This window comes from Strigops habroptila, chromosome 4 (genome assembly GCF_004027225.2).
Source record: "Strigops habroptila isolate Jane chromosome 4, bStrHab1.2.pri, whole genome shotgun sequence".
Classification (NCBI taxonomy): domain Eukaryota; kingdom Metazoa; phylum Chordata; class Aves; order Psittaciformes; family Psittacidae; genus Strigops; species Strigops habroptila.
In genome coordinates, this window is record NC_046358.1 from 28347210 (window position 1) to 28373717 (window position 26508).

Below are 26508 nucleotides of genomic sequence, written 5' to 3' on the forward strand. Positions count from 1 at the left end.
TCAACAAGCCTTGCAAAAATAAATAGAAAATACTAATTAACATGGTCAGGAGTTAATTTCAAGCAGTCAGACAGGTCTTTCAACCCTCCCAGGAACAGTGTTGAGCCACAGACCCCAATGAGTCACCTACAGTGCAGCCCCAGGCCTTGCAGGACCATTATCTGAGCCAGAATTGCAGCCCTGCCTCAGAAAACAACTCTCAGCATGTGGTTTCACACTCTTCCTAACCCAGGGCAATGGCAGGATACTGCAAGAAGGGCAGTCCTGTGACCTCACTTGCACGTACTCTGAAGACTTCACTTTTGCTGCTTCTCTTGCTTCAGCCGTAGAGCCTGTGTAAACACGGAGGAAGCTAGTTCAGCTCTGTAATCCAGCAGGAATTCATCCACCAAAAATAAAAGCCTGAGAACTGGATTCTGTTCCTGGCATCACCCCAAACCTAAAAGATGCTCTGGGGTAAGACCAGGATGCAAATGCTTAACAAAGATTCAGGGAGTTGGGCTACAGAAGTGACTATAATAAAATCAGCTTCACGAGCTTGTGCCTCAGTTTCCCTTCCTACAGTGGCAGTAGTAGATACCTGCCTTCAGCTCATTATTGGGAGGTCTAATATTCATGAAACACCCAGAGATCCTCTCATATATACAAGGGATTTATTTTAATTATACAATGTCATTATGATCAGTGAAAACACCTTGTCCCTTTTAAAGGTACCATCAACGCAGAAAGTAGAAATCCTTTACTCAGACATAAATATATTCCCTGTTTAGCAGAAAGGGGATAGAAAGTCTGGGAAAGGCACACAGATATGCATGTAGATGTTCATGTATTTGAAAAGAGCTGCCTTCCATAGCACTCCCTGGCTTGCGTGCATCTAATATCTATTTAGGAAAATGTGACTAGCATAACCAGCTATGCAATGCTCACATCTGCTAATCCTTTGCTGCTCAAGTAATCATCTTCACTTTATACTATTTTGGGTACAGGCAAAGAGGAGCTAAGTGCTCCAAACCTCTTGCAGCTGGTATTTTGAGGGAAGCGTTGCCTTAATATTCATTCCCGCTCCAGCAGGGTATATTGATGCAGGGATCTCATTTCTGGAGGTGGGTAGAATTACTTCAGATAGCTCAGAGAGGTAGAAAATGGACAGAGGAAAGGCTTGTGGCTACAATATTTACCATACTGAGAGATGCTTGTAGCTTTATATATTTGCACAGCTCAAGTAGCGCTGCTTGCTTGACCACAGCTGCTTTGCAGTACTGTTTTATCATGTACTTTCACACACACCCCCAACTCCACAGTTAAAAATCACCAGCTGAAAGGTTGCCTTGCCTCTCTCAGAAACAAGCACCTGACAGCCTGGGACGGATTCCAAACTCAGCCCCTCTCCAGTGGACTGACACCCGCACGTGGCTCCAACTCAGCCATGTGCATATTCGTGTCTTAAGGATTCCCTCCATCAGGGAGAGGATGGGGCTGGCATGTGTGTTCCCACATTGTAAGGGCAGATCACGGATGCCAAAAAGGGTGCTGGAGGGAGAGTGCGGTGCCGAGGGTCTTTGCAGGAAATACAGCACACACACAACCAACTTTGTATAACAGCCCCACTCCCCTCCACCACAGCAGTGGGGTTCAACCATCGCACAAGGACAACGCTTCTCTACCCTGCGTACCACAGGCAGCCCTCTGCCAGGGAAGCGTAGAAATAGTTCAACAGCCAGGTTTTAACCCTGCTGATGCTATGCACCCTTTTTGGCAGACAGTTCGTGTGGATGCCTGCCTGCCTGTTCAGCTATCTTCTCACTCCTGCGTCTTCTCTTTATGCAGCTAAATCAATACCAGACCCTGGGTGTGCCCAGTACCCCTGCATCTCCCATCTCCCAGTATAGATGTGTCCTGCCTCTGTAACCATAAATTTCAGAGTACTCCACTGCTGGCTGGCTCTCCTAGAAGAGCTACACATCCCCATTCAAATGGTGCGCACGCAGGACGGGATTCAGTCATATATATCTCAAGTACTTTGCTCTTCAAATTCGTGGGCAGCCCCTATTGATTTCAACCCACAATTGCCATACTATGTCCCCTGCTATTCCAAGCTAGTAATTCTAGCAAACTGACCTAACAAGTCCTATAGCTCTGATAACATAGTCAGTAACACAGGCCATGTCCACCAGAGCTGTAAGGGCATTGCCCCCTCTCATTCAGCAAATTCCGGAGAAGAAAGCACCTTCATTAAGTCTCTTATGTACTAACTATGCCCAAACTTTAACAATGAAATTTTCTCATACAGACAGACAGGCTGGAATGGTATTAGAATACTGATGTTTGAAGGTTTTTAGCATTATGAAATACCTCACAAGCACTCCAGACAGAGATAATAATCAACGGATACTCAAAGTGGCAAAATTATCACTCACCTGCCTACATATACTCCCCTAAAAGTTTGCAGAGATGTAACTGGGGAAACGAAACACAGGCAGAATTTTGGTCTCTGCATCTTAAAACTAAACATCCCACAGGAGCAAATTATTTCTCCTAAAATAGACATAATTAACTGACCTTCAGAATTTCTGCTATAGATCCTGCGACTCTGATAAGCTGATGTACACACTTCCCCTGAACAGAACAGTGGTTTTCAAGCCCTTCTCCTCTAAACATCAGTATCATCTTGCCTTTGCCACCCGAAAAACTCTTAACAGATTTCAGTTAATCAATTCTCACGTTGCTCTGGTGATTGTAATGCTGCTACTCAGTAATTATTCGTACAGCTGTGGTACAGGGAGGGTAAGATGAACAAGCCCGAGGTCTTGACTCTTCAGATGATTTTTGAAAATAAGCACCATTTACTTAGGGGTCTACTTATTTCCTTACCTGTATTGCAGTAGCATACCCAATCCTCTCCCTAAGGATAAGGGCATGTTCATTGCTGGAGAGGGCTCTTAGCTCAAACTGGTTCAATAGCCTGGTGTGTAGCTGCTGGTAAATGGATGTGGCTGCAGGGTCTTTGAGGAGAAATTCATCCACAATCCCACTGCCTTGGGGCCAGCTCCGGTATGAACTGCCAGCCAGAACACCACGGATGAAGAATTTGGAGGAGAAGACATGTGGATTATATACTTGGTTATCAGCAAAGAATCTTGTACATGTCTGGGGGTGGGTGGACACATGTTGAATTAAAGACAACTGAGTGATTTAATCTATCTCCTACCTGGCTCTAGATGAGGATTTACCCTGGAGATTCCACTTTAGTTACTATTGGTGAAATACCTGACCAACACCACAGAAAAAAATTATCTCAAAATTAGGATTAGGAAGTAATCTAGGACACAGGCTGAATCGCAGACCACTGCTTAGAACTGTTAAGCAGTTCTACACTGAGACCCAAAAATTGCTACTTAACTGCCTTTTTATCATGACTTTGCATTAACTGCTTCCACTGCTTCTTGAAGGCCTTCTTAAAGCTACTCTTCTGCAGTGAAACAATCTTCTTTCATTGTAATTTTCCATCCTAGCACATCCCACTCCTTTGACTGTAGATCACACTGTACTGATGTAAGAAGGGATTATTATCTCTCCTTGATCTTCTAGAGAACATGTGCTAAACCTACTTTCCCCTGGTTCTCTCTAATTCTAAATCTTATAATAACATCTTAAATATCTACATTCATTGTCATTCATTTGTAATTCCTCACAAACAGTAAACCTAAACACTCACAAACATACATACACCCTTCCCTACACAGGGACACAGCTCGGAAAGTGCAGTAGTCTTCCAGGACATCACAGGGCTTTTGATGATCATACCTACCCCCTACTCACAGATCCATCTGCACTGGAATTTGATCGGTCATTCCAAACAGCTGCCTTTTCTTTCTAATTACCCTTCCAAAGAGCCATTTCTTACTATTCCCAAATGGAAAATGCCTCCTCCCTTCCAAAATTATAATGGCTAAAGGCCTGTGATGCACAATATTTTTTCCTAGTTTCACTAAGACGCTCTAGCAATCAAAGCAGGCAAGGATTTAAAAATTTGGGAAGGAACCTTCCTGCAGCTTCTTTCTCTAGTGGATTGAGTTTAGGTATTGGCTTTTATGCCTATTTTTCAGGTTGTCTTAGAGATCTTTGTGAGTCTCACAAGCCTATATTGTTGATCTCAGAGAAGCCACCTATATTTACTAGTGGATGAGTTAAAATATAGTCCTACGATCATTTGGAAAAATGCTATGAAATAGATAATCTCTGAGATATCTGGACTATTCTATGATCCTATGATTCTATGGTTTGATAAAGGGCGGAGTCAGCCCAAATCTGTGGCAAGCAACCCTCATAGCTCTCTCCAGGACACGCTGTTCCACATGTATACCTGTACACACAGAGCAAGACAGATCCATGCACACACACCTGTACATTTTTCAGCCTATGCTGCCTCTAGGTTGGTAAGTCAACAATACAAAGCAGCATGTAGCCATTTAGGACAGGAAGTGAAAACTATATTTAGCTGAAACTGTAGTAGAAAGGAGGTGAGCAGAATATTGCTTACATTCGTGCCCCCATTCCTATGAAGACTGGTACGAGACTGCAATGATGAGGAGTTCACTAGTCAGACAATATTCCTGGTGTGGTCTATCCTCTAACAAACAAATGGATAGCTGCATCTGCCCTACCACCAGTATCACTGCACAACATGCTCGAAGTGTCTGCTAAGTTTGGCGAGTACTCACTGAGAAGCACTGGAAAGATCACATGACTGTGGTTGTAAACATGCTTTTCTGTTATACGAATTTCAGGAGATTTTATGCCTTCTCTCTGGATGCACCAAATTCAGGTACCTTTGGAGAACACCTCCTTTGTATCTTTACAGTAATATCCCAATCTTAGTGCAAAGTATCTTGAGCACAGGCATTTCCTTCCTGGGAAGCATCATCCCCCAGGACTGGAAAGTGTACCCCTTTATCAGAGCTTGACAGACAGCAGAGATTTGATGACATTGATTTGTTTCCAGTTGCCTGAAATGTCCTCTCCCTACTTAAACATTGTAACTCACATGTTCTAGGTTGAAGTTTTCTTTAAGTAATACTTTGCACTGGTTCCAAGACCTCCTGAGGCCAACAGGACTTGTTCCTCTGATTCAAATAAGCATAGATTAAGTCCTTTACAAATAATAGCTCTTCAGGAGTTTTTAAAAATCATTCTCTTGGTTCAAACCTGTAAATGTTGGTTATTTACCCCACTGCAGAGACAGATACGTAGCCTGGGTAGAAAAGTCATTTGATAAGAAAGCTTTTGTGGCCAACAAGTATGTAAAAGCTCCCATTCCAGCAGAAGTCATGGGTTTGATAGGGTGCTTACCAAAGTGGTTTTCTGGTCTGCTTTACACGGAAGGTCAGACTAGACAATTGAAAGAGTCCCCTTTGAAGCTAAAATCTGTGAACTTATGAAAGTTGTTCAGTTTCCAGATTCCTCTTTTCATCTTTTCATTCATCACATGAGATCTGTCAACTGTGGTGGTGGTTTTTTTGCCAAAAAGACATGTCATCAAGAAGATGCACAATCATTACTTCATTAGGCAGGCTGGTGCCCCAGCAATGAGAACCACTGTAACCCTCCCAGCTACCTGAACCAGCCATTATCTCAAAGGACTATTTAATATTTGCATATTATGTCTCTGTCTCAGATCCTGTCTGTTCTCCTCATCATCTCTTCTATACATTTGCCAGATGTGGGAATGAAGGCATATATCTTTTCATGAAACTGTGGTCACCAGGCTCAATCAGCTCACATTTCTCCAGATGTTTTGTGATCTCACCACTTACTAGCATTCCTAGGAGTTAGCCTGGCTCTAGGTCAGAATTACTGGTGAAATTTCCCTATTTATCTCCCAACCCATTTGGTAAGAATTTTATTAGATTTATTTCTGTCTGGCCTCTAGCTACACTTCTCCCCACACTCCTTCTCTGAGGAGCTGTTATTTCTGGAGGCAGATTTCTCCCCAGTGTCTGTCTGTTATTTCAGGGGTGTAAGTCAGCAAAATCTCCTTTTAGATTTCCTACACGCAGAATAACCTTTTCAGTCATTACTAGGAATGGATACATGGATACTTTCCAAGTTGCTAGGGTACTTTTATGCTAATATGCATTGTTACAGTTTCTGTACATGTGAGTAAGCTTTCCTATTTAATTAATAACCTGAAGGCTCTGGTGAATGGAAGTGCAACCTCAGCAATTTCTCGTGCAATTTTTTGTGCATGTTTTTTAAAATCAGGTCCAAATTCTCCACTGGCAGCTTGCCTTGTGTTACCGTCTCGTTTGAAAGCTACCAATTTTACGTACACATACTTGGTGAAATTGGCACCTAATTCAATGTGACCATAACAAGAAATTAGCTAAAATCATTTAGACACGTTTCTAATTCTGTAATGTGTTGGAGGCCACAAGGTATGCATGCTGAAGTGTAATTTTGAGGATCTTCAGCAATGCTGTGGCATGTAAACAGAAACAGTTAAAAGGGATTTTTTAAATACCTAAGGTCCTTGCTATGAGTGGGAGATAGATTGAAAATAAAGACTATCAGTTAATTAAATAAAAGGCCATTCTGTTAAACTGCTCAGATGCTCATATTAAGAATGCATGCATCACGCTCATTCCTGCTTCAGCATTCCTGCAGCCTCTTGATCTACAGCCCAAATCTAGGGTCTATGGCTTGTTTACTTTCTCCTGCAACCCTAAACTGAAAGCATACCTTTGTAAGCATGTGGCTCCTTTCAGACAAGCTGAGAAAGAGCTAAACTGTATAAATCTTACAGTTGTTCAGTACTTGGCATGTTAACTATCACAAATGTAGGGAATAGCTGGAAAGTGCAAATTCTTTGGATTACCATCAAGTTCCTCTTGCCAGTCTACAGGGATTGGATTTTTTCATTTTTTCCCTTATGTCTGTGTGATCTTTGTCCCTCAGTGTTTAACATTAAGTGGAACTGAGGAACTGTACCTTGGAACAGGAGTGTCATTGTTCCACTTAATGTGAACAACTGAACAAGGCAAAAACAGTGACAGTTTTAACGCAGGGTTCTCCCGCCATCCCCCACGCTCCATATGCCTATTTGGGAACAGTGCATAGTGAAACTACAGTACACTAGCCTATCAGCAGCAATTTTATCCCCTTTTTGACTGTGTGTGCTCCAAGTCAAAGGGGACTGACTTGCAGCACACTTGGGGACTGAAAATGCAAGGATCCCATATCTAGCCAACTTCTATACAGCTTCTTCCACTGCACCCATCACAGACACATCCGGCAGCTTTTATTTGTGGGAAACAGGCTGTCTAAGTGTGTCAGAAAGATAAACACTCTTAATATCTGGTATTATGTTTTTCCAAGGGGATGACCAAAGGTTTCAGCAGCTATGTAATTTTCCTGATTGTTTTCAACAGGAAACAGTAATGCTCAGCTTCAGTATGGGCTTTATGGTACAGCTGAACCTTAGGCAGATTCCAGCCTGATACTGGAATCCCAGCAGCTGATTGTCTCCCCAGTCAAAACCCATTTTCTCTCCCACTATGTTTTCTCGGGGCTCAATCCTGCAAGGTGCAGTGTCTACTGGCCAGGAGCAAGGAAAGCCTGGAGTCTCTTCCTAAAAGAAAGCCCATCTGAAGTCTCTTGGGATTCTGCAGACAGGGTTTGTGAGTACTTTAGCATGATGAAGCTGGAGTGACCATCAGCTCATAGGGATGTGCCCTTATCCGCTTCTCAGCATTTCAGTAGAAACAAAGCAAGCCTCCCAGAAAAGATTTGTCACGTTTCCAAAAGCACAGAACTCCCTTATTCTGCCCTGTGCCCTAAACTGCAATTGGAATTCATCCTCTTCCATAAATAGCTAATATTCAAACTAAATAAAGGAATTGCAGTTTGTTTTCAGCTGGAATATGTTAGCTAAAGGAAATACTGTAAATTACAGTACAACCATGCCACACCATTGTGACCGTGTAGCTGATAACTCGGCAGCCAGCTCGCAAATGCAGCTGAGAACTCTTCATTAAGTAGGAAAAGGAAAGCGACAGTTATTAAAAATGAGCAGTCACTAAAGATTCAGGACTTACCCTGAGTCATCCCTGGCTCCCTCTTCTGCTGATGTTTTCATCATTACAGCAAACTTTAAGACACCTTCTGTTTCACAGTGGCTTTAGAGTTCCTTGGTAAAGAAAGCAATTCCTTTCCATCGCTGAGCAGAACCTCCACATCCTTAGTTTTTGTACTGAAGATGATATTTCAAGGAGCGGCAGGGGGAGGATGTTTAAAACCAGCTTCAGGCTCAGTAGTATCAGAGGGCAGAGGACCAACAAGTACTGAAATGAAAGCAAACTACCAAGAAGATCTCATTTTAGCCTCTCTTATTTCTACTTCCTGTATTTATATGAACGGGGGATTTCAGGAAGAGGCAGTCTTTGGTGGTCAGGGGTGTGTGTGTGTGCGTGTGTATGTGTATTTTATAAAGCCATATTTAGTAGTGAAGGCAGGTTAACCTTATTAGACAAAAGGGCCTGAGACTGTCTGCTTATTTGTTTCTATAACTTAAGGAAGTTTCGGGGGAAATTGTTTTACAGACTACAGGTATATAAGGAGGCAACAGAGCATGGTGAACTTTGTAAAGGATTTTATAAGGCAGCAAAGCAGTAAGTCTCCGTCTGCAAATTCCTGAAGCATGTGTATTTCTATTGCTTGAGTAACTGGAACCAGATGGAGCTTGGAAACCTTTATATTTACACAGGACCTGAGAAAATGAAATGTCTAACACTGGCAGAGGAGTGCTTTGCAAAATATTCCCAGTTAAAGCAAAAGCTAATGATAAGGCTGTAAGACTGCTAGTAAATGAACAGCTAGCCATGCTGTGAAGCTCCAGTCAGTCTCAGAGCACATTTGACCAGCAGTTACTTAAGTGGTCAAGTAGTGTTTGCTGTACTGGAAACCCGACTGAATACAGACCAGCTGTGGAGGCTGAGGTCTGACAGATCTACTATTAGGCAGGGTTGGTGGCACTCATATTTGGCAGCCCTATCATTCCAGAAATATTTGATGTTAGGAGAATACATAATGGAAAAAATAAGGCAGAAGTATGAAGCAGAGGCAGAGAAAAGCAATTGCATGGAACAGAGAGGGAGACAAAGGTAACTTTTTGCCCCTTTTATCTTCCGAAGGAATTTGCCAGCTTTCTAAGAGTAAACAGAGTGTGCCATACAGCCCATAGCAGAAATGCAAATGCCAGGCAGCTGCCAGTGTATTGGCATGAGGGAAACAAGATCTCTATATAGACCATGGAACCAGTTCTGCTGGCACTAACCTACAAAGATTCAGGGGAACCTTTATGATCATCAGATCACACCTTCTGTGCAACACAAGACAAGCTTTTCTCCGGGTTTTTTGATCAAGCCTGTAACTTCTGTTGACATTAGAAAATTTATCTTTTAGATTTTGGAAGGTTTTCTCTTAGAAAGTCAAAAAGCCTGACTGAAAGGCTGCATGATGGAAAATTTACCACCCTTCTACATAAGGTGTCTTAGTAGTTAATTGTTAATATTTAAATTCACATCTGGTATTTTGCCTTGACTTCTCTAGTTTTAAATTTTCAGCTACTGTATCTCAACATGCTCTTTTCTACTAAATTAAGGAGCTCCTTGCTCCAGCTCATGTAGTCATTTTCAGCCAATGATGAACTCATTCAATGAGCCCTCTTAAGCAAACTGGTTGGCTGAGAGTCACTCACTCCTCCACCACAGGCTTGTCGGACCTGAGTTCTGAATCTTTCTGTTGGTTCTGGGCACAGGGGTCCAAGAAAAAAACATGCTCTAGATTTGTTCACCAGCTTGGCACCTTTGAAATGCACCTTGGGTATTGGCATAAGAACCATCTCCTAGATGCACCACACACATTCAACTCTATCCCAGGATTCCGTTTCCCTCCACTGCAATTCATCAGGGACCAGACCCACTCAGAATTTACCACTTCTTTGCTGGCAAATAAGTTTGCTGAGACAAAAAACTGTAAAGGTGTGCTGCTCTGCATGGACCTGCCCAGATTGGGGAATCTGTGTTCGCACAAACATGCAGCCATCTGAGGCAAAGACCTAAGATTTTGCAAATGCAGAACATTGGTTTTCAGAGACCATCAGGCATTTTCGAAGATGTTGTTTGGGAAGAAGAAACAAAAGGACTTAGAAATAAAAAGACCCAGGGATAAAAATGAGGAGTACAAAAATCCAGTATTGTGGTGCTATTTCAGTTTCACATGATTTGAGAGAAACTATGTATTTTATTTTTTGTGAAATTTTTCACACTATTTGCAATCTAAAGAATGTAGTTTCAGACATCTGAAGTTTTGAAATTAGTTTTGTTAGCTACAGACCGAACTTAATGAAAAACCTCTGATTTATAATTAGTTTTTCTGCAACACACTTAAGTATTTTGTAAATTATTTAAAATGAAGTCAACATAATAAATTTTGTCCAAGCTTTGCTGGTTTTTTTTTTTAAGCCAGAGATTTGGCAGGTTTGGAATGTAACACTGTGTTCTAGTAACAGGCTTTGTAAGTAAACAATTATACAAAAACTAAATGTCAAAATAACATCCAGTTACTGCAAAATGCCACTTCCTGATAGATCTTGTCTCTTCTAGGACTTACCTCTTCCATATTAAGCTACACCATGTTGCAGTCCCTATTTGTATTTTTATGCAGCTGAGTTGGAAAGATTTAAAATGGCTTATGGAGGAAGCCTGTAAGTACAATGAGCACTTTGGCTATAATAAAGTGCTTTCAGCATATGCACAGATTATATGACAGTTCTGCTTTCCATACAGTAGGAAGCGGCTGCATCAATAATATGGCATATAAGAGCCTGTAGGAATTGTCATGCCTATTGTGTCACTAATCTGTAGATTATGTGCCTTTTATAGAGCCTATTACATAACAGATCATGATGGGTCATCATGTCAAACCTATAGGGGATTAAAAGAAGGGGTACTTTCCACATTTTAAAAGTTAATTCTGTGTGTAAGAAGGAATCTTCTCCCTTTCACGGCTTAGAAAAATTTAGCCTAGCATGCACCAAAGAATGAGCCCTTATGCAAAAGTCAAAGAATGCAGGATATCCCTTTTCTCCACTTCACTAGACTCTTTGTAGATGCACAAAAACCACAGCAGCTAATGACAGGTTTATACACCAACAGGGATTTCAAAAGCATGCATGGTGGTTAATAAAAATAAGGTGAATATTTGTTTTAACTTGCATCTCCTAGTCACTAACTGTCTAGGAGTATGCATGACAATGAAACTGTTAATATGCCAGCATGAGATGAAATTAACTCGTGGCTTCTCTTTTCCCAAGAACTGCATTTAAAAGCTTCTCGTCAGCCCAGAACAGATTGTACCAGAGACAATGTACGTATACCAGAAGTCATCACAGACTCTGAGATGGATTGCAGGGATGTTGAAAGTGGGCAATCAAGGGTAAGAGGGATTAATCCTTCTCTTCACAGTATCTCCAGATTCTAGGTAAGCCTTCCAAGGAACGGAAGGTAGTACTGTGCAGCTTTTGGACCTTGCTTCCCTCTCATCTAAGCCAGCATCCAGTACTCAGTGTGAACCTGCTGAATGCCACTATACCATGGGACAAAGCAGCCAAAATGCTCTTGATCGAGGTGTTTCTGAGACTCCCACCCATTGCTTCTGGATCAGTGCCTCAATACAGCAAACTGTCTTCTCAGCAAATCACACATTTGTAGTCCCAAAAGAGCAAATCGTGTGTTTCAGTATTGCTGCAAATCAGATACATACATTTAAGTCACCCCAAATAATGGCTTGATCCAGGCGATACTCCCTGGAATAGATGAAAATGTGGGCCTTCTGTCATTCTGTTCAGCTGGGTCCAGATTTCATCAAGAAAGTGCAGGCATATATCCTAGCTGGGTCCTGAAATTTTCGATTTTCAACAATAAATATGAGAATATTTTACATGTTATCATCTGAGGGAAAAAAACCCCACCCAGCAAACACTCTACTTGTTTAAATAATTTATTGATAGTGTATATATTTTTATATAGTGCATTATAATACTGACTGCTATAATCTTTTATAAATGCTGAATTAACTATTTTTTAAAATTTTCACAACAAAAATAATCAAATATCATGCCAACGTTTTGTAACAAATTATCACATTAAATCCATTTGGATTTCATGACACATTTATCTGTACAAAGGACCCCATATCACAGAGCATTCACAGTGCATAAGGTCACAGTCATTGAAAAAATAAATAACATGATAGATTTCTGTTATTTACAGTTTACAAACCCATCCCTTCCTGTTTTCAAAGTAAGCAGTTCTAGAAAGTTTTAATAATATTTAAAGAGGTATTGCACCTCCTAAGGGTGCACTGCAAATTCCTGCAAGTATGAAACACAGGGAATTTTAAAAGGTTCAGAAGTTATTTCAGTGATCATAAATGATTTTGAATACTTTCTTGCAGTGCAGGAGATAGTGGGAGCCAAATTCTACTCTCAGTTCAACTGGTATAAATTTGTGCGAACTACAAGGACATGAACGAGCATTGGCACCACTCCCAAGAACATGAACGCAAGAATTTGGTCGTAACTTTGCTGCAGAGTTTCAGCCATTTGAAGTATAGATGCTGCTCGGGAAACAGATTTACAAGTGTTCTTTGCATACACAACTAGTATATGAATGAAGGCCATGATCTTGCTGTAAAAACCCTCTGGAATGAAGCATCTCGGTGTTAGTCTTTCTAGAGATTATACCTCTGATTTTGATATATTCCGAAACGGTTAAATTTTTGTCACAATTCCCTATTGCTGTAAATCAACCTCTATATTTGTCTTTCAAGTTTACTAAGATCATCTCAGTGATAACATGGCAATGATCGCTTACGTTCTTTGTGCAAGTAAAAATGAAAAATAAACAGAATTAAACTCAAACTGGTAATTGTTGTAAGAAAATATCCAAATGGCATTGGTTTCCCATAATCATTAATTTCTTTCAGACAGTGCACTGTATGTCAGAAGTATGGTAGCAAGCAGAACAACATGATGTATAAATCACCACAATCACCATGCATCTCAGCCTGTGGAGAAGGACCCACATGTATCTCACATTTCAGGACAGAGATGTGTAGGATTTCGCAGCTTTCTTTGGGGAGAACATATCAGGACCCCACACAGGAGGAAATGTGAGAAAAGTGTATGTTCAAGTTATTCAAAAGGAGGTTTTTAAACATGTACACAGTAGGTCAGAAACTGGAATGCACATGTCAGTTGAACAACATTTTTCTCTTCAGCAGAACATTTATCACTTGCATACAGAGTTTTCAAAAGAGTTCAAGGGAATAATAAAGGGTTTGGTACAGAACTGCTGGAACTAAATGCTGTCATTTACCATGCTGTCGTCATATAAATCTCATCACCCAGCAAAATGAAAACTCTGGAGTTCAGACTCAAAGAAATAGAAAGGAAATTGTGCAGTAAATGCATGACCTGCAGAGATTTTCTTCTGAGTGCTTAAACACAAACAACAGAGATATGAGGCTTGCAATGACAGAACATTACGCTCAAAAGTGATTAATTTTAATTAGGAAGATTCTTTGGTTTCACCTGGCTATCAGTGTTATTTTAGTGTTTGTTTCATACTATGTTAGGTCTGATCCTTCCTTGGCATGAATAATTAGGCAGTGTTTACACAGCTTAAAGCATTCTACCAAAACCATCTAACTGTGGGATGGAAATAAATGGCATTACAATTGCAAGAAATCCAAGAAAGGAACACAACAAAACTCATGAGGGATTTGTGCAACTAGAGCAAACACATAATAGAAACAAGTGTGTGTAATTACAGCACAGTCACAAAGGAAATAAAAGAGACTAGGCTCTTCTCTATAATTGCTAAGGTGAAGACCTTTTCCACTTGTTTACATGTTGACAGAATGTTTACAAATATAATCTTAAACCATAAATTAATTATATGTTTGTTACAGCTGCAGCAAGCATATAAAAATAAAATAAACTTGGCACACCAATGACTGAGCCAGGAGAAAGATGGTTGACTATGCTGTACCTGTTGGGAAGACTTAAGGTGTTCTTCCAGGCTAGACGTCAGCCCAGGGAGCAGCCCTCAGATAATGAAATAGTCATTAAGATAGCCATTAACTGTAGCCTTTTAGATTTGGACATGTAGCTCCTCAGACTGAAATCTTTACTCAGGCTATACTTTACAAAGCAGTACATTTGTTATGGGAAATGAGTGGAATCGAACACTGCTGAACTGAACAGAAACACTCCCACTTGCCCACTACAGACAGGATTGCACCCTTGTGGGTCTATGTGGGACTGGGCTACTCCATTGGAACTGCAGCAGAAGAGAGCTGCTAAAAGCTCTCCTTGGCTAGCTGTAATTTAGTTTTGATCCTGCTCCTACACCTGGGCAGGTGCACAGTTTTGAAGTCTGAGACAAGGAACCAGCTCTCTTATTGACAAGAGTGGAAACTAAAATCTTTAGACTACAAAACCAAGAAATATTTAAAGACCTAAATATGACAGAAAACCCAGAAACCATGCTCTGCTGTCATCTTAGGGCACAATCCAGCAAGGCACTTGGATGTATGCTTAGCTTTAAGCATGGAATCAATCCTACTGAAGTTAAGCTTTGCTGGATATGGGATATCTTTTTCTGAGTTGTATTACTTTTCAGTGTTAGTATGCTGGCAATTTCCAGATCACAGTGACAGTTTTCCCTCTCACATCCACCACCAGCTTTCTTTTCACTCTTGAGCTGAACATTAACTTACACAACATTGTGACATACATCCCAAACTCAGCCAGCTAACTTTTGCAATGGTAAGCACAACAAAATGGCTACCAAATTTTACAGACACTATCTGAACAGCTGCAACACAGAACTGTACTAATTGCAGAGAGCCAAGTACAAAGCACTCCTTTTCTTGATTGGAAAATGGCAAAACTTGTAGTGGTTTTTCTTGAGCAAATTTTTTCTTGTATAGATGTGAAAGGCACTAGTCCACTATTACTCAGCAACAGCCTCCTGAACTACTGGTTTTATCTGACATACAATTTGCCAATCAGCTCTTTTTGGGCCATGCAGTTTATCTGCATGGCTTGGTCTATAACTGCCATCTTTATTTATTTTAGCATATGGATAATGACTATATAGGGACTCTTTAAACTACTTCATATGATTATGTATCATCAAGGCCCTTATACAGCATCTAATAATTCTTTGGCAAACAATACATCCCTGGTCATGCAGTGGTGTCAGGGGAAAATCCAACCAATGTTAATTATAACATGGCATGATACCTGTCTCATAGCAGAAGATGTGTATGAGACCATCATGAAATGCAGCATTTGAATTCAATACAAATTGTCTTGAAGTGGGTCTATGTTTTAGGGAGAGGTATAGATGATAGGAACAGCCATGCAATTTAAGGTATTACCTTCTGAGGCTGTTTCTTGCTACAACAGAATACACTGGTTTTCTAAAGCAGGTGATACTCAGCTTAGGCAGAATAATTCTAAATATTGTCTAAAGGATTCATGGCATTAGCAAACACAATTTCATGGATATTGGCCTGGGATCAGCTCCTCCTGAACAAATTGGTGCCCACAGTCTTCTAAAGTTGCCTGGCTCACAAATAGGATGGTACAGTACAGTTTTCTAGGTCTGGCACTGTAAACATCAATGCCCTCATTACTGTCAATTCAGCTGATCACTAGGCACCCAAAACTAGATTTTTGGACTAGTCTTCTGTTGTGTAAAGACATCTGAGCTGCGAGAACTCTGCAGAGAGGAGCAAATGTTTGCTCAGCTTTCCAAGCCCACCCAACAGCAGAACGTAGGAAAAAAACCATTTACTCAGCCTCTCTGCTTCTTTCAGCTTCATATCTAAACCATCACCAGATTTTCAGCAGGCAACTGTTCTCCTGAAAGATAGCAGGGAAGAGAATAAGAATAGAGAGGGATACAGTGACACAGCAGTATGCTGCATCTTTACAGCCTTTCTGCAACAGAAGACTCAAACGTGAACATGAATTCCATCTCCTCAGCTTTACAGTGCAGCAAAAATATGTCTTGAATGCCTGGAAATGGGGTCATTGTCATACTTGAGATCAAATGTGTTAACTGTCATGCTTGCCTATTCAAGAAAGCATTTTAGTAATGCTGTATTTGTTGTCATCCTTAAGACTGAATAGTTTAACTTCATAACTACTTAACTAAGGTGAAAACCCCAAAATGGATACTAATACTGATCTTTGTAACAAAGTGTAAAGCAAATAAATACGCTGCTCTTTTTTTTTTTTTGGATTACATTGAAAGGATCCAATTCATAAAAAAAAAATTTCAACAGCAGAATACACTCTTTAATTTGTACCAAAATCATTTTAAAATAGCCTTAATTGTAAACACATTGCCTGGTTTAAACAGTATTCTGCATGTGAGCTAGTTAAACATAATTACTTCTCATACATGTCAAAATAAACTTTGAGAAAGTGCTTATTTGCTAAGATTTTATATTATGTTCTCATTGACCCAATAATGGGATTTTTATACATAGTCTTGAGTGGAAAATATTAATATATTTAAAAATGTATCAACTGTTAGTTGATAGATTTGTTTTGGTTTATAAACATTAAAAAATTAAAAATCTATGTATAAAGTTAACTGTGCTTTTTTAGAAACTTTATGTGATAATTCACATACAGCTTTAAAATATTTTTAAAGTTTGGTAGCAATTCAAAATATGCTGTCTCAGTGATTTGCAATCATATGACTGCTACAATGTGGAACGTCACCCATCATTTTCATTACTCTGGGACATATCTTGCTGTCAATTATATCCAGAGTCATTCTTTAGATCAGATTTATGCTGGTGGCAAGGATATCTAAACCTGGCTTCTACTGGGGGTTAAAAAGAAGTGTATCATGCTTCAAAACTTGCATGCAATCAAAACAAGGACCATATTCTCTTGACAGACTTGCTTTTGTCTAGGAGTTTCTCATCTGCATTGTGCAGTGTCAGACGCTCATCTTTATTAAGCTTCTGAGAATAAGTGTAAAACGGAGAAGAATACACCAGCTTCTTGACTGATGAAATAAGCTTCTTCCACCAATAAATCACATCAAATCATAATCAGGGTGGGGGTTTTTTGACAGAAAGTCCATATTATGTTCAGATATTACACTCAGCTGATAACAATAACTGATAGCTACTGAGCACCCAGTTATACTTCATTTGTTTAGTTTCTTCTAAATTTACACAATGGGCTTACAAGGGCCAATGCGAAGTTTTTCTTGTGATGTAATATTCCACAAATGTTAGTTTATGTTTATGTATACAGCACTCCTCATTAATGGTAAAACATATTTTTCAAGTATGAATTTCTGCATGTAATTCTCTTCTTCAGTATGCAGATATTCTTTCAGTGTGCATCATCACAAGTGATACAACATAGAACCATTTCCTCTTCTTTCTCTGCCACGTTGTTCATGTTCATTGAAAAGAGTGATAAATATTCAACACTGCCATCCAAAACTGTCAGTGCAATTTATCTACAAGCAGAGCACCTGAAGGGGGAAATGATGTCCTCAACAGTGCATGCCGTGATATGTGTCTTGGACTTTCTAGTCCTGTAGTTGAGATATTTTAACTGAGCCAAGAAAAGTTCTGAACTTGCCTTTTATCCTTCCATGGAAAGTAAATGTCAAAACTAAAACAACTATAAAGTTTTTTTCTCCTGTCCTCTTGCTAACCATGGTGGTGGTTGATTGTCTGCAAAAGGAGAATGAAAACCACAACAGAATGTCCCAGGAATGGGTCCTTTCAGAGTTCTGCATAAGATCCACACAGCTTTATGACTGAGCAGCAATATCCAAAGAGAAGAAAAATGCTTTGGTTGCCTTGAGCTAGCATGTTAAAAGAAAAGTATGCTTTCCTTCCACACAGGTAAAAGTGCTTGATAGCTGATGAAGCAGGAACGACACTCAAATTATTGATGGAAAGAAGGTAGAAATGTGAAATGCCTCCTGTCATTTACAGCACATGTAATCAGAAGAAATTCAGTCTATCTCCTTGTTGTAGTTTAAAGTTCTTCTCGGCACATAGGTAAGTTGACAAAGGTGAAGACATTAAACTCTATCAATATAGAGAAACACAGGAAAACAGCATAAAGAAACAACACGTAGATGCCCAATTTCCTGTCAAGTTTCCACTTATTTACATGGATTCCAAACACCTGCAAGCAAACAAAGTGTTAGTTAATTAAGCCCCAAAGGAGACTTTTGGAAACAACCATTACAAGCTAAAAATTAGATTCTTTTGAATTGGATAAAAATATATTCTCAGTATTTTATAGATCAAAAAGACAACATATGTTTTTCTGATCAAGAAAAGGAATATAAAAGCCCAAACTAAGAACTTAAACTCTGGTCTGACTTTCAGTTGTCCTAAATACTTTTACAAAATATTAAATGAACACACTTTAAGGCCCCTTCACAAGTTCTTTGTGTAGCAGAGAAACAGTCCCCTAGGTGCTCAGTTTCAGTCTGTGGTGCATTTTCAGCACACGGGGCACGTTCTACTCAGGCAGCACTTTTATCGACTCAGTATGAACTATAAGAATGAACCGAACTACATGAATGCCTCTCCCCCCACTGTTCCCCTGCAGATCCTTTATGTCCCAGTAGTACACCAGCACCTAATGTTCATTCTTTCAAGAGCTTCAGAAGAGGTGCTTTCCTTGATGTCTTGCTCAGGTCTAGAACTAAGGGGAGTTACAAGTTACAGGTAGCAAAGCAATGAAGTCCTCGCGAAGGCATCTATTTTCAACGGTGTTAAGTGCCTCTGAATTATCATTTGTTTTGCTCAAAACTCTCCACTGAGTTTTGCTGGGAGGGTCTGTGCGAATCAGGGTATCCAGCAGAACAAATGAGACAACAATAGATGCTTCAAACTCAGGTGATACGGCTTCTGCTATGAAAAGACTCTTTACAGAAAAGCATGAACAGCTAGCATAGCAACACATCTGCATAACCATCCCATTTTTTTCCAAAGTGCTGATTACCAATATGCATGCAGCAACAGCAGATACAAATGTCTATAGAACATCTTTGTTGTTTCACAGGCACTGTACAGTATGGCAGAACTGGGGATAAGAAAAGAAAAGAACAGGCCCCCACAGCTTATATATCAGATGCATTAGGAAGTTAGTGGCAGAGTGAACAGACCTCATCATTCTATTGTTTAAGTTGTGCACAGATGATGTGGAGTTTTGTAAGACCTAGTCATGCAACAGCGTGAAATCTCCAGTGATGATCTCCTTCTCTACAGAGCCTCTACAGAACCTCCACAGGCAATCAGTGAAAGACATTAGTATAAGTGGATATTTTTATACCTTTGGGATTTGATTCTTCCCACAGAAGGTTCCCTGGGAGTCAGCAGGATCAGACCTTAAGTACCAGCAAAATTGACTTTTGAAACAGAATTATTGTTTCATCTTAACAAGTCATATGTTACAAAGTAAGTGCCATATGCTGAGTGACATTTAGCATGCCCATTCAAAGCCCTGAGGTTCACAGTCTTCACAGACTAGTTTTCATTAAGGGTTTTGTCTACAGCACATGATTAGTCCAGGCTGGTTTTGGAAATCAAGAGACAAGGGCAAAGAGTGACAAAGCACACCTGGGTCTTATCCCAACATAAAGTAGAGACAGGCCTAGGGTATGCAGCTGGACACAGGAGCACAGAAGTATTATTGGATCCCACAATTTCAACACTGCCACTGAAATCAATGGGACCAACACCAAATGTCAGACTTCAGTCCTCACTAAGGACAATGGTAGCTCTTCAACTCATGGTATTGCTAGAAGAGTGATACTTTACAGGAATCAACGCTTCAGGGATGACAACTATTTCCATTTTATCCCTCTATAACATGTAAATACCTAAGAAGTATTTTGCAATTGAAATACTTAGAGACAGCCAAATACTTACAGTAAGTGCCACTGATCCTAGCAAAAGTGCAACTGAATAGACCAATCCTTTGCTGTTTATCTTAACCTGTGGGAAATAGATGTTTGAAATGCTCAGCATATAACTTTTGAATAGTGACTTACACATTTTAAACTATGCAAATCCATAACAGATTTATCATAATGAAGAATGGGAAGATTAAGGAATCTAAGCTAATGTATAAGTAGTCCCACCCCCACTAAAAAAAAATAATCAGCATTTATAAAAGATTTTATGTTAAAAGATCATCAGGAGAGAGAGATATGCTGTTACTCTCATCTTACAGACAAAAATACTAAGGCACAGGGAGACAGGTGTGCTTCAAGCTGTGTAGTGAAAAAACGACAGAGCGTGAACAGATATCCACGGTGCTATTTGTCTGCTACACAGTAAAATGTGCTTCAGTTGACAAACTGGGAATTAATTGCAGCTTGGTGAAGGAGAATTGCTTCCTTAACTCCTGGTTCCTCAGCAAAGCACACCCACCTTATTTAGGAACCACTAACATGCTCAGCAGGTTGTTGTTTGGCTGTACGTTTTTTTTAAATTTTATTTGCATGCTTTCTTTTTAGGACTTTTTTTTAAAAACATGAAAAGAACAAACTAAAAATTTGCCAAGTATACATACAGTTGATCCACAATCAATCGCCATGGTCTGCAAACCCCACGGAACGCCAAGCCCCACCAGAATGTCAAAGACATTGCTCCCTATTGTGTTGGATACTGCCATGTCCCCAAGGCCTGCAGAGAAAAAAAACAACAACTCTTTGGTAAAAACAAAGTACAGGACCATTACTCTGTGTACTAGAGGAAACTAAGGGGGAATTATCTGCATTGATCCAAGCCCCCTTGGACTGGCCAGAATATCTGGGGTAGGGACACAGTTTCCATAATCTCTGCACAACTTCTGAAAGAAGTATGCAAAAATTGCTCACTCTAACTACATCCTCCTTGTGTTTTGGATACCACACACCCAGGGAACCTGAGTTTAAAGCCAATTAAAAGAACAAGTCTTGTTCTAGGTAGTCTGCAACCACAGGGAACCTGGAGATTATGTACTGGATTTAGTATGTGGACATGTGGCTTTATCTCATGTGAATGATGCAAAGTGATCCTGAAAAGAACTTAATCAGATAGTAGTCACAGATATTAAGCACTTCTGGGGGGCTTAACCAGCAATGATTTCACTTCAGGAACAATAAAATGCTACAGAAAAGGAAAAAAGAGTGAATGGTGGTGAAGTCCCTAGGCATTACTCAAAATTTACTCCTAATGCTCATCACTGGCTGGCAGCTCATTTTGCACTAGCGCCAATGGATGTGAGGAGGGCAGAATTCTTCTCTGCCCTTGTTAATTTCCCTTAGGCACTGGCTTAACTATTGAATCACTTCTACAAAGTGAATATTGGAAAGGAAGAACTCTGATGTAAATAGGGCATGTCCCACAAATACTTTGAAAGCACACAGAGTGGAGACAGATACTAACACAGCAAGTACCATACCCTCCTAGAGGAAGCTGCTGACAGGAAGGTTATGCTTTGGATACGTATTATGGTAGTGAACATCTCTAGTTTTTAGATATTTGTCTGCAATCTGTCAGTAAACATCTTTCTTGAACCCAAGTAGTGCAAAGTCCCTGTATTGTCTTAAAGAGAACGTGGCTGCCTTTTGCCAAGCTAGTGCTTACCTTCACTTTCGGCGGAAAGAATCCCTACAGTAGTTTTGCCTAATACTACAGAACAACTAATCTAAAGAAGCAGTCTGTTCATTTAAAAATGTAACATTTTTCCTTCTGTTCCTGCAAAAATATGTTCACTTTCATACTACATTTGGAAAACTAATTTAGTAGGAAGGCGGTTCCATAAGAATACTTTTTTGTACTACTTTTTGTGAGATTTTAACCTGGAAAATGAAGTATTTAAAATACAGAATTCTTTTCAAATCAAGCCACATTTAACAGCATAACTCCTATCTCAGACTACAAAGGCGGGGCCTTTGAGTACTCAATTTGTCACTTCAGAACCCTTGTTGTTTGCCCAACAATGCGTGCTGGAAATCTCATTATCTGGAAAAAAATAGACTATGGGAATTGAAATAGTGGAAAAGAATACAGTTAGGGCCTTTCCTTATTCTACTGCAGTACAGGAGATCACACTGTCAGGTTTAATGTTTTCCAGCAACAGAAAGGGATGTTGCTACAGGTATTTCTCAAGTAAAAAGGGATCTGCAAATAACCTTAATCAAAACTTAAAGATGGATGAGAAAGCCTTTGACAGTTTCAATTGCAAAGCTGATGAGGACATAGCTGATATTTATCTAAAACTCTCTCCAGCTACTCATATGTTCCAATGGGAAAGAGGCCTGCAAAGGGATGAGAAGCATGCCTGAAGCAACATCGCTTCTGCCGGATCCTCTTAAACCACTTCACTTCCCTGGATTTGAGAGGTCTTCTAGAAAGTTTTACAGGGACGAGTGCTAGTCAGCATGTATTCTTCAATGTTGTTTTTAATAGCTGATATGCCTATTTTGTCTACTACTTTTATCTTTTTACACTGACTGATATATACCATGCATGGGATATCTGACTTTTGAATGACCTTCTAGAATGCTAGGGTGTGCCTAGTCCCAATAAGCAAAAGGTAACAGGACAGGGATTATTTTTTTGGTTCACGTTAAAAGTCAAAACACTTTGCTAACTATCAAGGCCCTGAAACTGTAAAAATAAAAATAAAAGGAAAAAAAAATAAAATTGCATCGAGAAATTGTGTCTACAGAGGAAGCAAATCACTGACCATACATGTAAGACTGCAGTTATGCTACAGCAGACAGTACCTTGTCTTGCTACTATTAAGCTGGCCATACAGTCTGGGACGCTTGTTCCTGCAGCTAGGAAAGTAATGCCCATGATCACATCTGGTATCCCAAGGGTGTATCCAATCACAGTCACCTGAACAGTAAGGAAAAGAGATTAACCTATCATATTTGGACAGTATCCTCATTCCAATACAGTTGCTGCATACTCTTTCATTTCTGGTGTGGACCCTAACAGGATTAGATTCAGGATACTTATCCATTTCTGCAAATTAAACAATTATGGAATAACCAGGAAAAGTACACTGAAAAAGAAAAGTATGTTGGGTCATATGGAGCAAACAAAAAGCTCCATTTTGTGTACTACTAACAGGACATACTGATCTTTTAAGGAGGTTCTATTCTCAAAAGGACTGCAATCAATTTATCTTGTGATACAGGGGCAGGGATATAAAGAATTTGTTTTATCCCAAAACATGAAGAAGGAACCAGTTTCTTGCATGGCTTCTGATATAATCCCAAAGTAAGCAAGTCTGGTTATATTGTTCCCTGAGAGTTCAGATGCAGCTTTAAAAGACCTTAAGGAATAGTTGAAGCTCGTAGCAGAGTTCTTGGAAAGGACAGCGAATTGTATTTAGCTGGAACATCTGAAGAAGGCTGAAAAAGCATTAAGAAAAAAGGCAAAACAGGCAGCTGAAAAGGAAATAGCCTTGTGAGAGTGAGAAGACTGAATAAGGGACAACCAGCTGCTTCCCTGCTGAGACTGCTAAGAGTGGAACTCTTTCAGGCTCTGTTAGTTTGCCATTCTCTTACACGAGGAAAAATGGACCCTTCACCAAAGAAAAGGAGTATTTTAAGAACCTTCTCACAAACCTTATTCTCAGGGACCAGTTGTGACTCAGAAAGAGGAGTGGGTATGATTCCCCTGCGGCAAGTGGAAATGGGGTAGTAAGGTCTGGCTGCTTCTTAAAATAAGCTGCGTTGCAGCCTTCATGAGCACCTCTCTCATTTGTGAAGGGGACCTCTAAAATGGAGCCAATGTACAGAGCATGGCCTTGCAAAGGGCATATGGTATGAAACGAATGTGTGGCTTTGGCACCATTATGCCAGGCAGAATGAGCGGCTGGCATATGAATTTCTCTAACAGTCTATGTTAAGAGAAAAGAGGATTAATTTATAATGCAAAACTTACATAGGAAGTTGCAAAAAGTATATTGAAAACACAATCTTCCATGAGAGGAAACATATATATAAAGCAGTTTGCAAATGCCTGAGGAAGGGAGAGATGTTCTCCACCCCAAAATGATTTTGCAGTTAAGAAGCTCAGGAACAAAAATTCTTCCATATGCATGGCTAGAAGAGTGTGTGTGTGTGTATGTATATATATGACTACGGGTGTATGTATATATATGACTATGGGTGTATGTACATGAGACTTTATTTTCCAATCTGAAACCAGATGAAGGTTTCTTCACTGCATTTTCATTTAAAAGGAAAAATGGGCATCTAAATTATTCAGCAGCACATCTGACCAATCTTCCAGTTATAGGTATATACAACTTCTTGGTTTTCCATCTTTTAGTGTAGAAAATGGCAACTTTCTATACTTCAAAACTGTATCTATTTTTTTCCACCACAGAAACAATTTGAGGAGCTTTCCTATTCATGCCTCTTCTCTGAACAAAAATGTAAACCTGAGAAACTGAAAGAGGGTAAAGAAAAACAAAAACCCCAAAACCAAACTTATTCAAATCTTCTAGTGTGCTCCTGAACTGACAACAATTTACAGATCACCTGATACACTGCCAAATTTCTAAAGGAGTCTCAAGCTACTGAGAGTTAAACGTTTTCATCTAAACTCCCTTTTACTAGTAGGATGTGGATGTCCACATTCTCTTCAAAATCATGCTGGCACCTTCCTGTACTGTAATGGGCCATGTACAGTGAAGGCAAAATTACTTGTGCAGAAAAGAGCAGCAGAAAGCTAGAATTATAATAATTACAGTATAAGCTGAAGAGACTGCACTACAATTACATGCCTTTCTTTTAAAACAAATACACAAAAATTCTATAACCTATTTTGAGATGCACATTTCACTCAGTATGGGAAGTCCTGCTATATGCACTTACCATCCACACCATGAAGTATGAGAACAAGGCGATCCAGAGAGTAGATAAGATGAATGTCACCATAAAACACCTCTCCCAGCGTGGTTTGCTGCAGTTTGGAATGGTGCAAAAGAGCACGAATATCAACGGCCATGTCACAATCCATTTAACTTTGTTCATTTTTCCATCTGTAGGACAAAGAAATAACCAGTTTAGCTTTCTCATCATTATCCCATGCCCAGTTACACTTCTCTGAACACAGCAGATGATCCCAGAAGGATGTTTACAACTGTGTATGTCAGTTCATTTTCCAGTATATCTTTCATTTGTACTTGGTCTTGTCACTCTCAGCCAAGTTCTGCATGCACATCCAGAATCTTACAGTTAAGCCTGACAAGGTCTATGTAAATCCAAGAAAGAATTACAATGATTTAAAAGCATGGCTGATTTGAAACCTAAAATTAACTGTCAGGTTTGTTGCTCTTTTAAATACTTGTATTACTATTAATCCAACCACAACAAAACCCCCACAACAACAATAAAACAAAACATACCCGCCCCCCAACCAAGAAAACCCCCCAAACCAACAAAACCCCCCACCCCTCTCACCTTTTAAAAAGGAAGATGGAAATCTTATCATGAAAATAACCTGTATCTTCTGTGCAGCAACAGAAAACACTTTCACAGAAAACAGAAGCACAGACCCAGCCTATGAATACAACAAACTTGTTTTACATGCCTCACTGTGATCACTTGTGCAGAATGTTAAACTGGTACTTAGGAGATTTATAATTGCTAAGTCTCTCCAATTGCCTACAGCCCCACTTTGAGATGGTCTCTTATCCCCTATACAAGGAAACTAAAGATAGTTTAGATAGCTAGGAAACTAAACTGTACTGACTTCCCTCGTACAGCTCTCCAAAATCATCCGGTGAGAAATACCAGAGAGCTGTCATTACTGAAGATGAGTACACTCCTCACTTTAAAAAAAATGTAAAGTATTGTAAATGTGCACATAAATCTTAATACATAAAAGAGAACTATTTTATAACTGGGCCATAAATAAATGGTGCACTTATATTTATATGTTTCATGAGGTATCCTGCAAGTAGGATAACAAATTTATCAGGCTAAACCAGAGTATCACAACCAACAACATGGTGGGTTTTGTTTGGAGGTTTTTTATATTGTTTTAGAATTATGCTAGTAAGGATTTCCACTGATAATGATGTGCATGAGATTAATAAAATATGCCATTTTGAATAAAATGTTGATCACATTGAAGAAAATTATCAGATACATCTTCCAGTGAAGTTATTTAGCTAAAGGGCAGGTAATAATCAGTGAAAGCTCCTCTCAGTTTCAACAGGAATTTTCTTTCAGCAGAGACATTGGGATTTAGGATTTAGTTAACGGGAGGTTTTGTCAGTTAATTTAATTTGATTGAAATCTGTCTTCTGGACTAGTGTGCACCAGATGCAATGAAATAAAATATTAAACATTTAAAAAT

At 39.6% G+C, this 26508-nt stretch overlaps 1 protein-coding gene across 1 annotated transcript in view; it reads right to left on the bottom strand.

Annotated features, from left to right (window-relative positions):
• LOC115606378 (ras and Rab interactor 3-like) overlaps positions 1 to 26508 on the bottom strand; it is a 171661-nt gene that overhangs the window by 58168 nt on the left and 86985 nt on the right. Inside the window, exons 13-18 of the mRNA XM_030482218.1 lie at positions 25020 to 25186; positions 22911 to 23025; positions 20708 to 20820; positions 20062 to 20127; positions 18156 to 18304; positions 8094 to 8174 (exon numbers count right to left, since the gene is read on the bottom strand). Coding sequence (XP_030338078.1) covers positions 8094 to 8174; positions 18156 to 18304; positions 20062 to 20127; positions 20708 to 20820; positions 22911 to 23025; positions 25020 to 25186 — 691 coding nt within the window. The remainder of the gene's footprint in view (positions 1 to 8093; positions 8175 to 18155; positions 18305 to 20061; positions 20128 to 20707; positions 20821 to 22910; positions 23026 to 25019; positions 25187 to 26508) is intronic.